The 13,863-nt window shown below is 51.3% G+C and overlaps 1 protein-coding gene across 1 annotated transcript; it reads right to left on the bottom strand.

Moving 5' to 3' along the window:
- Positions 1-11,978: 11,978 nt before the first annotated feature.
- Positions 11,979-12,588, bottom strand: LOC105989347 (ubiquitin-conjugating enzyme E2 N-like). The gene has a single exon (XM_013021332.1). The coding sequence runs from the start codon at positions 12,555-12,557 to the stop codon at positions 12,099-12,101; it is 459 nt and encodes a 152-aa protein (XP_012876786.1). The 5' UTR covers positions 12,558-12,588; the 3' UTR covers positions 11,979-12,098.
- Between the last annotated feature and the right edge of the window lie 1,275 nt (positions 12,589-13,863).

The raw sequence follows: 13,863 nt of genomic DNA, 5'->3' as shown, positions 1-13,863 counted from the left end.
CTGCGGGGCGGCCGGGCCCCTCCCGGAGCGGGGCAGCGGCGCGGAGCCAGGCGGGGGCGGAGGGCATGGGGGGGCGGGTCCCCTGACCCCGCTGGAGGCGAGAGGGCGGGTCGGATTTGGAGCCTACGGGAGGCTCGGTCAGAAGTGGCCTCCTGTGCCTGGGGGGGGGGGTCGGAGCGGCCCGGCTTTGTGGAGGATTAGAGGCTGCCGCCCCACCCCAGTACCTGCGTGTGTGTTGGTGGGTATCCGTGTGCAACTGTGTGTGTCCAGGCTCCCGCCAGAGTCTACTGCCTACGTGAGCACCCAGTTACACCCGGTGTGAGTGTGTGTGTGTGTGTCCCTGCCACTTTCCAGGCTCCGTGAATCCGCGTCCGATTCCCTGCATCCTTGTGCGTGCCTCAAAAACCTGCAGATTGATGCTTCTGTGCTTCTGTGTCTTAAGGTGTCTTTGTACGTCTTTGTGAGCGTCCCTGAGTGTCTGTGCGGTGTCACTCTACGAGGGCACTTACATCTTTGTGTGCATCTCCGTCTCTGTAATGTGGGAGATTTTGGGGTGTGTGGGGGTGTGTGTGCACATGTAGCTCCATGTTACCTTTGTGCTATCCTGGAGTTTCTAATGATCATGCATCTCCCAGAGGGTTTTGTTTTTGTTTTAAATGTGTGTCTCGCTTTGTGTTCTGCATCTTTCTCATCGCCTTTGTGTGCATGTACTGGGGAGGATGGATAAGTGTATGTGGAGTTTCTCCCTCATTCTCCTTTCGCCCCCTGTCTTTGCTCAGCTTGGAAAGCCCTGGGCCTTGAGGTTGGGCCCGGGCCGCCTTCTCTGGGCGCCGCGGCCCGGGCGCGCCTCCACGGGTAAGGCTGGGGCGTGCGGAGCCGGGTGGCGCCGAACCCCGCGCGGGGCTGGCGGGAGGACCGGACGCATTCCGCCCTCTGCTGGCTACCGTGACTCCTTACACCCTTCGCTGGGCACCGCCTGTGGGCTGAAGTCCTAGGTCCAGGCCCAGATCCCCGTGCTCTCCTTCGGGGCGCGTGGGAAGTGTGTCCTGTCTTCTCACGAGCCCGGCAGGTCCACACTGGGGCCTAACTCCTGTGCTGCGTGCCCGTCCCCTCCTCTTTCCCACTGTCCACCTTCTCTGCGCCCGGCCTCTTCCTTTCCATACCTCTCCGTGCCCCACTTGGTTGAATGAAGATCTTGCTTCTGGGGCTTCCTGACCCTGGGATCGGAGTCATTGATGGTGTCCAAGGGCGCATTCTGGGGGGCCCCTGGAGGCCTGGTCTTAGCTCACGAGGACGCGTCCGTAACCCCGGCGGGGCGCATGCATTCGATTCACAGATTCCCGTCCAAGTCACAGCCCTTGCAACCAGGATGGGCCCGGAGCGCGGGGCCGCGACCGGGCGGTGCTCCCTCGGTGCACCAGGGAGACAGTCTGCCTTCTCCGGCCGGGGTGGGGGCGCCGTCCGTACCCTCGCTCCCTCCCTCTCCATTCACTGCCCCACCACGCTCCGTTCCTTGCCCTTTGTCTCCGTTCCCCGCCAGCCCCCCAGTCAGGCTGCCGAGTTGGCCGTCCCGGGTCCTTCGCAGACGGCTACACAGAAGCTCCCAGACCCCCCCCACCCCATCACCGGGGCGCTTGCCCCTCCCGATCGCGCCTCCGCCGAAGAGCGGGCGGGCTGGACGGGAGGGCAGACACCCAGGCTCACAGCCGTCTTCCACCCGAGGAAGTCAAGCGGCAGCTGGCCCCGCGGGATGCGAGCCCCGAGCCGGGTGCGCCCTTCGAGGCCATCCGCGGCCCCGGGACCCGCGACGCCCGCGGTCCGTGCGCCCGGCGCCTGCCGTCCGACCCGGGATGCGAGGGCTCCGGCTTCAGCTGCAGAAACAGCTCGGGATTTCCTCTACGGAGGATGGAGCGAGTCGCCCGGTCGTTTTCGTTCTCAAGAAGCAAGGTCGGAAGGGTCCTGGCCGGTTCCTAGTCCGCCGGGCCGCGTCTCCACGGAACCCCGCCCGGCTCCCTCCCGGGCTTCTCTTCCCCAGGCCTGGTGCTTCTCCCGGATTCTCCCCGGGGCGACCCGCCTCCTGCGAGCGCGCGCGGCGGGCAGCGCTCCCGGCCCGGGGCCGCGGCCGTCCTGCCCCGGGCTGTCCGGGGTGTTTTGTGCTTCTGACCCGAGCCGGAGCTGGGTCCCCGTTGTAGTTTAGAACTCCGGCTGGAGTCGCAGATGGCGGCAGGGACGGAGCCCTGGGCGCAGGCTTGCCCCGGTGCCGGTGCCCGAGCAGGGAAGGAGCCGACCGGGCTTTCCTGCGCCCAGAGCCCGCACCGAGGGCGTCAGGCCCGCCCCGAGCCGCCCCGGCCGCCGGGGGCCTCTACTCTGCGGAAGCCACACCGGACCACAGCGGCCCCAGCAGGGGCCAGGTTAGCGGGAGCTGCTGGCCTGGGCTCCGGGAGAAGCGCCCCGACTCGGGAAATGGAGCCCGGACGCCCCGAGACGCGGCAGAGGCCGAGGGCCGCTCCCCTCGGTGCAGCCCGGCCGGGCCTGACCCAGGACACGCGGGTCAAAGGGTCATGCGATCGTAAAGTCACACGGCCGCTTTCCCACAGCCCCAGGCAGTGTGCCGGTGGGTGAACCCCAGAGACCCTGGAGGGGGTCCTGTTGGGGTGCTTGGAGCTGGGGGTGTGGGAGGCGGGGTGAGGAGTTTGCGTGTGGACTTGTCCCAGTGTGGGTCTGTGTCTTGTGCTCAATGTGGGAAGTAGAAAAAAAAAAAAAAACAATCTCCAGCCAAGTCCTCCCTGGCCGGTCCTCAGCGCCCTTCCTCTGGCCACAGACCCATGAATCCTACAGGAATCTGTGGGATTTCTCGCGGGTCGCTGCCCCAGGTTGGTGGCTGAGGCCTGAGGTCTCCCGGTGGTAACTAGGAGTGGTCAAGGTCTGGGTCTGGGTAGGAGGAGATGGCCGGCAGATCCTGCGTCTGTATAAGGCAGCGACCGGGTACAATGGTGACCTAGACCCCGGAGAGAGCGCCAGCATCCGTCCCACAGAGGAAGAAACAGAAGCGCCTGCCCCGGGCCTGGCACGTAGTGGGCTCCTGAAAATAGTTGGTAAATAATTGGATGAGTTTAGTGAATGCCAGAACACAGGGACATCGCAGCTACCTCCTTTGCCAGCCAGAGCTGGAGGGAAAACAGCCACGGTCCCTTCCCTTCCGCAGGGCAGGTGAAGTTCAAGTACAGACGAGATCCCAGGGCGTGCACTGGAATTGGAGGCTGAAAAGCCACTACTCAGTTGCCTGCGCCGATTGCATCGAAACCACCATGTGGGACCCCCAAGGTGTCTCTTACATTTATTCTGAACAGGCACTTTCTCCCAGAATCTTCGGATTTCTTGCCAAATGTTGGGATTATTTCAGCAAGCCCATGAAAAACTGAGGCGGGGAGGGAATCCCCAACCAAGGACCCGAGCTAGAACAAAGGCCAAGGACCATAGTCAGAGCCATAAAAGCCCCATCAAGACTCTCAGAAAAACTCACAAAAAGACATTTTATATGAATTGGACACAAATTCCCAAAAGCGAGGGAATTCATTGGTCTCCACCCCAAGGGTGTGCGGCTGGGGAAGGGGCCTGGGTGTGAGCAGGGGGCCGGTGCCCGTTGTATTTGATCTTTATCTTAAATCCACTTCAAAACACGGAGGCTCCGTGGAGTTGGAGGTTCGCCCCTTCCTGTAATTATTTGGTGTCTAGTAAAGTTTTTATGAGTGTCTGTGCAAATAAATGCATCTTATGTGCATTTGTTTTTGGCTAGCGCCACTTGATGTAGGAGGTGCACGCGTGCTCTGTTGGCCCTGGGAAGAGAAAAGAACAACGGTGAAAATAAAAATAAAACTAAGACCTCCTAATCAGGCAGAGGGTGGAGCTAGGGCAGGCTCATTGCCCATCACCAGCCCTCTGATGTGTGCTCCAGTGGTGGGGGGGGAGGGTACCAGGATGCTGCCAGCTGAGTTTGCCGCCTTTGGGGTAGCCGTGTGGGGGTGCTCAGGGCTGGATGGGAGACTTGGTGGCATTAGGAGGATGTGTGTGTGTGTGTGTGTGTGTGTGTGTGTGTGTGTGTGTGTGTTGGTCCTGAGGTCCTGGGACTTGAACTCTGGACCTGAGCACTATCCCTGACCTTTTGTGCTCAAGGCTGGCACTCTCCAACTTGAGCCAAAGCTCCACTTCTGGCTTTTTGGTGGGTAACTGGAGATACTTTCCTGTCCAGAATGGCTTTGAACTATGATACTCAGATCTCAGCCTCCTGAGTAGCTAGGATTACAGATGTGGGCCACTGGTGCCTGGTCCCTATTTTTAAAAACTTTATTTTTATTGAGTATCAGACAAAGGAGTTTTTGTTACAGAAGTCAGGTTGTGAGTACAATTATCTTAATGATTGTCATCCCTTCCATCCTTCTCCTTCATCCTTTCCCATCCTATCCCTAACCTCAAGTTATATATTTCATTTTTTGCATAATATGCATTGAATATAATGACTGTGTTTGCTCACATTTCCTCTCCCCATTCTGTGTCCCCCTCCTGTTAATACTCCACACTAGAACACGTTTCCACTTTCTGGTATTCATTTTGTGAAAGAGTTCATTAGTCGTTCAGAAGAGCTACACCATTGGACTCCTCCCCTAAGGATACCATCCTTTAGTCAGTTTGTTCACATGTATATGCATATATGACCCTGCATATATTATCACATATGTATGTTTATGGGATCTAACATCCACATATGAGAAAAATATGTGCTCTCTGAGCTTAACTCCACATAACATGATTCCCTGCACCTCCCCAGGTCTGTCTGCTTCCCTGCAAATGACATAATACTGTTCTTTCTGATAAATGAGTAAATTTCCAATGACTATAGGTACCACATTTCCTTGGCTAATTCATCCCTTGTAGGGCATCTGAGCTGTTTCCATATCTTGGCTATCATAAATAGTGCAGCAATGAGCCTGGGAGTGTCTTTATAGTGTCCTGACTTGTAATGCTCTGGGTAGATGCCCAAAAGTGATATGGCTGGCTCTATGTTTCGTGGTTTTTTTTGAGGAATCTTCAAACCACCTTCCAGAGAAGGTTTATCCCCCGCCCCAGTTCTGGGGCTTGAACTCAGGGCCTGGGCACTATCCCTGAGCTTTCTTCCAGCTTTTTGGTTGTTAATTGGAGATAAGGGTCTCACAGATTTTCCTGCCCAGGCTGGCTTTGAACTGTGATCTCAGATCTCAGCCTTCTGAGTAGCTAGGATTACAGATGTGAGCCATCAATGCCTGACAAACCTTGTCTTTTGATGACTGTTCGCTGGGTATTTTTGGTAAAAGAAAATGAATAATAAATAGGATTTTTCACTCTGTGTGTGTGTTTGTGTGTGTGTGTGTGAGAGAGAGAGAGAGAGAAGGGGGGGGAGGGAGAGAGATCACATGATCACTGAAGTGGCAGAGTATGCGTTGTTTGTCCTGACTCTGGGCTCAGCAGATCTTGCCAGGAGATGAAGCTGGTTGAAGACATATGTTTGTCTACCCTTCTTCCCAACAAGGCAGTGAGGAGGGGCAGGGCTGCCTCCACTCCCATGTAGTTCAGAAAGCAGTTGACCTGCTCATGTCCACCAGCATCAGAGGTCAAAGGGCCAGTCCAGGGTGCCAGGAGCAGAGATCATCCATTCCTGGGCTTCATGGAGGCCCATCCATTCTGCAGGCCAGGTACGTTCTGCAGGATGTGTACTAGCTCTTTCTCCCCATCCCTGAAGTCTTGATTTGTTCTGAAATCTTTTATTTGTTGGAGTTGCATTTTTATTGGAGTATAATATGCATATAGAAAATGCTAGAGGGTATTCGTGTGGTAACTCCTGCAATAAGCCTAGAGTTTCTTCCTTGATCTAGAATCTTCTACCATCTTCTTTCATCACAGCCCCTCCAACGACATGTGGCACCCCCTGAGGCCCAGAGCATGAGACCTCTAACAGGTAAGGAAATCACCACCTCAGAGAAATGAAGTCACTTGCCCGGAGGTGGGGGTGGAGGGGGGGGAGAGCCACACAGCCTTGAAAGGGTCAGACCCTGGATTTGAACCCCACTGGCTGAACTCCAAACCCCAGGCTCTTGTCACTTCTCCACATGGCCCCTTGGGCATCAGGCCCGAGCGTGAACAGTCCCCTCCTGCCTTCCTCCAGCAGGGAGGAAGCTGGACTTTCTCCAAAGGAAACGCGGGGAAACACAAAACCCATCTAGCAAACAGGGCAGGGATGGTTCCCAGGCCCCAGCTGCCTAACCTAGGGTGGTGCTGGGCCTAACCAGGCTGGGCTGGGCTGGGTAGGAGCAGCCTCCCTGCGTGTCATTCACCAAGTGCCCACCAGGCACACCAGCACTTTGTAGTTGTCATTTCCTAATACAGCGAGCTTGTGAGGGAGCTATTACTCTTCACCCCACTACCCCACTTCCCAGATGAGAACATTGACACTCATTGCAGCCCAATGCTCTGCCTTAGATCACCAGTCTCTTAATGCCTGAGCTCTGCTATCCACTGCAAGATGGATGGATGACTTCCCTGCAGTCCCTCTGTCTCTACCCTTGTCTTTTGCTCATCACCTCTGCCCTTCTGTCATGCTGCAGGTAGACCCAGACCCTTCCTTCTGGATGCTCAAGGATTGTGGTATGACTCGAAGCTGCTCCTCAGGAGCTACTCAGTCAGTAGTTCTTGCTTCCGTGCCTTCATTTACTACTTTGGGATTGGTAAAGTGTGTGGCCTTTTGAGTGTGGAAGCATTGTCAATGGCATTTTAGGAAGGTCGGGGGTTCACTGGATACGCAAAGGTCCTGAGGCAGAAAAGCCCCTTTTGTCATTGGAAGCCTGCATTGTTGCAAAGCTAAGGTCTGGTTGTAGGTATGGGGAGAAGTCTGACCCCAGGGCCCTGTGGGTCATGCTAAGGTGTGTGGACTCACACCAGAGTGTAGTAGGGAAGTGAGGCATGTCAGCAATGTTCCCATCAGGTTTGCGAAGGAAGATGTCTCGGGCTGCAGTGATGGGTGAGGTGGGAGGCTGGGGTGGGAGCAAGTGTCGCTGAGGCCCTGGGGTTTCAATGTTCCTTTTGTGCAGAAGGAGGCTGGGCGGTCCGCAGAGCAGACCTTATCCTCCAATTTCCCATAGAGGTCGTGTTTCCAGAATCAGGGTTTCAAGTTACACGGAGTTATTCTTTCTGGAATGTGTCCCCCCAGCAACCCCGCTGGACCCTCTGTGGAAGGGGGGGGTCTTGTGAACACTGAGATGAACCGCACGGGGATATGAAAACAGCACCCGGCCCAGCCTCCAGGCTCAGCAGCGTCAGTCCCTCCCACAGTCTAGCAGCTGACAGCCAAAGCCACTCCCAGGAGCATTAACAATAACACTAGCAATAATAGTAATAATAATAATAACAATAGCAACAACAATCTTCATGGAAGACCAGGTCCGTGTGAAGCTTTTTTAAAAGCATCTTTCTTTTAAATGAGCCCTGGATACCCATTTCCAAGATGGGGAAAACTGAGGCTCAGGGGGAAGGGTCCTGCCTCAGCTGTGGTGCTGTTGCCCCATGGGTGTCAGCAGTGTGCCACGGGCCTCCGCTGACTCCAGACAGCCCCGCCTCTGCTTTCAGGGTACAGTAAAGCCAGAAACTGCCATCCTCATGTTCTGGCCTCCACCTCTGCTCCAGCGCACACCATCTGCTTAGCAGAGCTTTTCTCCCTGGAAGAGCTTGGCGATTCCCGCCTTTCCAGCCCCAGGAAAAGCCTCCAAGTACAGCACCCGTCCCTCTGTCCTTCCCGGGGCCTCTCCCTGGCTGGGTCTCTCCCTCCTCCCCTTTGCTCTCTTCGTTCTCAGGCTGCTCCCTTTGCCTGGAGGGGTCCCGCCACTCCCTCTCCTCCTGACCCTTGTGCATCTTTGCTCAGTGTAGATGCCACATCCTCCTGGAAGCCTTCCAGGACCTCTGTGTTCATTCTTAGCCACCTGGACCCCCTCCCTTCATGGTAAGGGCCACATGTCTCCTGTACGTGCGTCTCCTACTCGTGTCACCAGGATGACAGGTGTGCATCACTGTGCCCAGTCACTGGTTGAGCTGGGGTCTCGTGAACTTTATATAGAGTCTTCTATGAAGGCCCAGAAATGTTTTCCAAGTCTGCTGAGCTGCAGTTTCTGCTCTTCCAGTGTCTCTGTCTCTCTCCCTGCCTCCCTGTCCTGATATTTGTTGCCCTATAGTACTTTCCCAGTCTGAGTCTTGCTGCCTGAGTTCCGGTGGGGTCCATTAACACGCTCCTCTGTCCTCTGTATCTTCTGTAATTCGATCTAGAGACTTGATGGGATTGGGGCTCAGTTCTTGGCAGCCAGGCTTTGTGGGAGGGGCTGCGTCCCTCAGCGAGGAGCAGCGTCCTACCTTCTCCTTTGTGTGCACAAAGTTAGCTGGTGTTCACTGCCGAGGCTCCTGAGGCCATTCGGGATTGCAAAATGATCTGATTCCAATTCCGTCTTCTGTCTTCATTTATGAGCTGGATCCTTGAGAAAAGGGCATTGTCTCATTAACTCTTTTGTCACCGTGAAGTATGTGATGCCCTCCTCCAATTTAGAGATGACGTAAGAAGTTGACTCTTCAACAGTTTCTAAACCATGAGTTGGTTTTCTAACATCCTGGGAGTTATTATATATTTTTTTTAGTATCCTTATGAGTAGGAGGGGGCTTCTTATTATATCATTGCAATTCTTATGAGTGGCCTAATGTCTCTTCTTTTTTCCAGAGAGACCCTCTTCACAGTGACTTTGCGACTTTGATGGCTTCTTTCCTTTCTGGGATAGAGCATCTCATGAATTTTCTGCCCCAGACCTGAAACCAGCATTTCTCATAGGAGCCCTGGTTGCTTTGAGCAACGAATGCATTTAGGGACCACAATCTAGGTCTAAGCGGGGTTCAATGCTGTGTGGCCTTGGTCATTAGTCTTGAGCTTTTTCAGTGGATGAGTAGAAAGGACACACTTTTTGTTTTGTTTGGATGCCAATACTGGGACTTGAACTCAGGGCCTGGGTGCTGGTCCTGAGCTTCTTTTGCTCAAGGATAGAGCTCTATTACTTGAGCCACAGCTCCACTTCTAACTTTTTGGTAGTTTATTGGAGAAAAGGGTCTCATGGACTTTCTGCCCAGGTTGGCTTCAATTGTGATCCTTGGATCTCAACCTCTTGAGTAGCTAGGATTACATGCATGAGCCTCCAGCACCCGGCTGAGAAACATACTTTTAAAAAGATAAAAAAAACATACTTTTAAAAAGATAAAAAAATAAAATACTTTAAAAAAGATAAAATAAGATCACAATAGCTAAATCTTTGGGAGCAATCCTTCAATAGGTGAATGTCTGAGCAAAGTGTGGTACGCTCATTCAGTGGACTATCACTCAGCTAGTAAAATGAAATGATCTTAAATGAATATCACTAGGCAAGACAAATGAGCCTGTGTGATTAAGTGTTAAGCCATTCTAGAGAAGGTGAAACTATGGAGATAGTAAGGTGTTTGTCAGGTAGCAGGTGGAAGGAGGGGGCATTCTACCTATCTAGTGGAGCACAGGGGATTTAAGGCAGCAAAACTATTCTTTATGACACCATGGCAGTTTGCTCTTAGGCACAGTTTAGTTTAATTTTGTTTCAGTTTCCGGGCTTGAACTCAGTGCTTGGGCATTGTTTCTGAGTTCTTTTGCTCAGGGCCAGCACTGTGCCACTTTTTTTTTTTGTCGGTCGTGGGGCTTGAAGTCTGGTCTGGGCGCTGTCCCTCAACTCTGTAGCTCAAGTCTAGCACTCGACCACTTGAGCCACAGTTCCACTTCTGGTTTTCTGGTGGTTTTATTGGAGATAAGAGTGTCATGGACTTTCCTGCCCGGGCTGGCTTTGAACCACAATCCTCAGATCTCAGCCTCCTGAGTTGCTAGGATTATAGGCGTGGGCCACCAGTGCCCGGCAGCATTGTGCCACTTTAAGCCACAGCTCTACTTCCAGTTTTCTGTTAATTTAATTGAAGATAAAAGTCTCACAGACTTTCCTGCCTTGGCTAGCTTTGAACCATGACACTCAGATCTTGGCCTCCTGAGTAGCTAGGATTACAAGCATGAGCCACTGGCACCCAGCTCACAGTTTAGATTTTCCTCCAGTTTTAGTTACTCATGGACAACCATGGCTTAAATATATTAAATGGACAATTTCTCAGAATAAACAGCTTATACGTTTTAAATTGCACTCCCTCTGAATGACGTGATGCAACCCACACTGCCCCCACTCGGTCCTACAGGGTGTATTCATGTTCTAAGTGCTACCAGCCCATTAGTCTCTTAGTAGCCCTCCTGGCCGAGAGATAGGCTGTTGGGTTCTGGTGGTGTATTACAGGGCCTGCATTGTTCACCCTGCTGCTGCATCTTGTGCTATAGGCCTGGGGTCACACCATCACAGGAGGTGTTTATCATACGGGAAGTGATTTCAACAGACCACATTCACGTAAATTCTTTTAGCCTGTCATTATCATTGTTTTAGTTCATTATCCGTTATTATCGTCCATCTCCAGGTTAGTCACTTTGGCATAGCTGTGACCAAAATCTTAAGGGAGAAAGGGTATACTTTGGCTCCTGGTTTCGTGGTTTCAGCCCTTGGTCACCTGGCTGTGTATTTCTCTGCCTTCTGTGAGGCAGAACTTCAGGTGGTGGAGGAGGTTCTTCACCTCATGGTGGACAGGAAGCAGCAAGTGAGACAGGAAGTAGCCCCAGAGAAGATGCGTCCTAAGGACCCACCCCTGGGGACCTACTTCCTCCAACTTCCCACCTCTTAAAGTTTTCAGAACATTCCCAACATCCCGCCATCACCTGGGGACCAAGTGTTGAATATAGAAGCCTGTGTGAAGACATTTCATATTCAAGCCACAGCCATCTTGCTGTGCCTTGTATGCAAATTTAGTTTCTATCATAGGTATGTATGAATAGGGGAAAGGCAGACATAGGGGTCTGTGCTGAGTTCCAGATACCCGCTTCAGGGGGTGGGTCTTGGGATGTATGGTTCTCAGATGATGGAGAGCTGATACATGATGATGACTCATAGTGGCCGGTCTACATTTATGGAACCCACAGAATGTGTAAGAGTGAACCCTAGGGTCAATGTAAGAATGCATCGATATTAACTTATGCATTGTAACAAACGTACTCTACTCATTAATATGCAAGTTCTTAAAAAACAGGACAACAGGGGGAGTGGGAAGTGGGAGAGGTGGGAGATGGGTGGGAGGTGGAGGTGGATGTGGTGTGCTAGTGGGAGGGTGGCGGATCTGCGGACTTAGGCTGGGGTAACATGGAAATTACTTTCTGTTCAGTTTTTATATGAACTTAGAACTGCTCCAAAATAAGTCTCCAGTTTATTTTTGGTCATGCGGTTGTATTGACATACCTAATTTAAATTCTGGGCTAGGGCTGGGAAGGTGGCTCAGTGGTAGAGCGCTTTCCTTGCATGCCTGAGGCCCTGGGTTCGATTCTTCAGCACCACATAAGAAAAAAGCCAGAGGTGGCGCTGTAGCTCAAGTGGTAGAGCGCTAACCTTGAGCTGAAGAAGAGCTGAGGGACAGCGCCCAGGCCCAGAGTTCAGGCCCCACAACCAGATCCAAAAAAATAAATAAATAAATTCTGGGCTAATAGTGTTTTGACTTAGCTTTGTCTATCTTACATCTGTATACTCTTTCTCTCGTGAGAAATAGGTTTTTTTAAAAAAATTGTCATTGAGTTTGACCCCATCTGGCCCTTAACTTTCCACCAAGCTTACTACTCCATCCAGCTGTTCTAAGGTGCCTTGCTGACAAGTTGCTCTTTTCACAGGCCCTGGTACCAGGCCCAACTATCTGATGTGCTTTGTTAGCAAAGATGTCCACGCATTGTTGTCAAAATTTTAGGTTTTGAGTTTTGCCTTTTTTTTTTTTGAAGATGTCTGGCTTTTATTCTGTAATGGTTCTAAGACTGTGTCCATTAAATGCAAACAAAAAAGGAAGAAGTCTTGGCAGAACAGGAGAAGTGATGCACATTTGATGATCGGATCGACTTAAATATTATTCATGGCATATAGCCTAGTCCATGCTCTAGCTGTTTCTATGGCTTGGGCTTCGTTGGTCTTCCACTGCTCCACTACATCATTTGCTAATGGATCATCTGGATTAGGAGCACTTAACAAATCCTGGATCGATAGCAGAACTGTGCGGATCTGCAGTGCTGGGGACCACTTATCTTTCAAAATATCTAAACATATTCTTCCCAACTTGTCTACATTAGGATGATAAATTTTGGTCATGAAACGTACTTTAGGTGCTGCCATTGGGTATTCTTCTGGAAGGAATAGTTCAAGTTTAAAAGTCCCTCCCTCAAAGGGGGAATCCTGAGGGCCAGCAATAACCACATGAAAATAACGGGCGTTGCTCTCATCTGGTTCTGCTTTAATGCCAGGAACTGGTTCTGCCAGCAAGCGCTGGGTTTCCTTAATGATCCTGCGGGGCAGCCCGGCCATCTTGTCAAATCCCAAGTTCGGCCTCAGCTCTCGTCTCTGAGTTTTGCCTTTTTTGTTTTGTGTTATGTATTCTGGTACTGACTACGTGACTCTAAAATATTGGGCATATCTGTGCTAAGATTCTCATATCTAAGAAGTTTCGTCATTCCAGAATACTTGTTGGTCAATTCTTGATAAGAACCAGGTAAGTTCTACTTATTCTACTTGATCTCCTTGTTGCTTTAATTGGAAATAATAAAGGGCTTTTGTGGCAAAAATTGAAGTTCAAAGCCAGCCCGGGCCAAAAATTTCCTAAGTCTCCATCTCTCAACTAACCTGCAAAGAGCCAGGCTGGAAGCATGGCTCAAGACTCTCATCTCTAACCAGCCAATCTCTGCAAGTGGTACTATAACTCAAAGTGGTTCAGTGCTGGCTTTGAGCAGAAGTGCTCAGGGACAGTGCCCAGGCCTTGAGTTCAAACCTCCTTGAATACCAACTGGGACAAGCCATCCCAGCAACGAGAACCTAGACTCAGCCAGTCTGGGGAACAAGGGAACATGGAGAGGAGTAAGAGGAGATGATGTCACATCGGCCACTTTGTGCCTGCCCTCTCAAAATTAACCAGAGCCGGAAGGTCAATAGAAGTAAGAAGCCTGCCCATCCAATGTCTATACCTGTTTACCTATTAACAACAGGAATTTATATTCTTGCCTTTGTCACCTGACTTCTCTACTTAGTCGCCAGATTTCAGAAGTAGCTAAAGACATTTCTACCAACATTTTCAGCCCCAAGTCCTTCCTCTTGCCATTTATTTGCTCTCTAGTATTTTTTCCAGCCCCTCAAACTATTAAATATAAAAGAAAAAAATAATAAAAATTGTCATTGAAGTTTTATTGTCACTGAACGCTTTCTTGTACATTCCATCACCAAGAGTGTACATTTTGTAATATACAGGGTACTCCATTTCTTTTCTTTCTCTCACCCTCCTCCCCCACAGTGAAAGATACTCACTTGATTAGTATCTTTGAGATAATACCAACGCTACCATGTCTTAGAGCATTTGGATCGTTTTAACAGAATATCAGACTGCGCTGAGTGTGGCAGTGCATGCCTGTCATCCCAGCACTCAGGAGGCTGAGGCAGGAGGATCAGGAGTTGGAGGTCAGACTGGTCTACCTAGTAGCCCTCTTCTAGGAAAACAACAACAACAACAACAAATGTAAACTTTGCACTCTGATGATGGGTAATTTATCGACAACAAAAAGTTCTCAGTTCTGAAGGCTGGAAATCTCAGCAGATTGGTATCTGGTAGGGACTTCTAGCTCTA

The sequence above is a fragment of the Dipodomys ordii genome, unplaced genomic scaffold (genome assembly GCF_000151885.1).
Source record: "Dipodomys ordii isolate 6190 unplaced genomic scaffold, Dord_2.0 Scaffold55, whole genome shotgun sequence".
Lineage (NCBI taxonomy): Eukaryota > Metazoa > Chordata > Mammalia > Rodentia > Heteromyidae > Dipodomys > Dipodomys ordii.
The sequence above is the reverse complement of the archived record's forward strand: the minus strand, read 5'-3'. Positions and strand labels throughout refer to the sequence as shown.

Excerpts from the sequence above, each read along its gene's own strand:
- LOC105989347 (XM_013021332.1), bottom strand. The coding sequence starts at position 12,557 with ATGGCCGGGCTGCCCCGCAGGATCATTAAGGAAACCCAGCGCTTGCTG.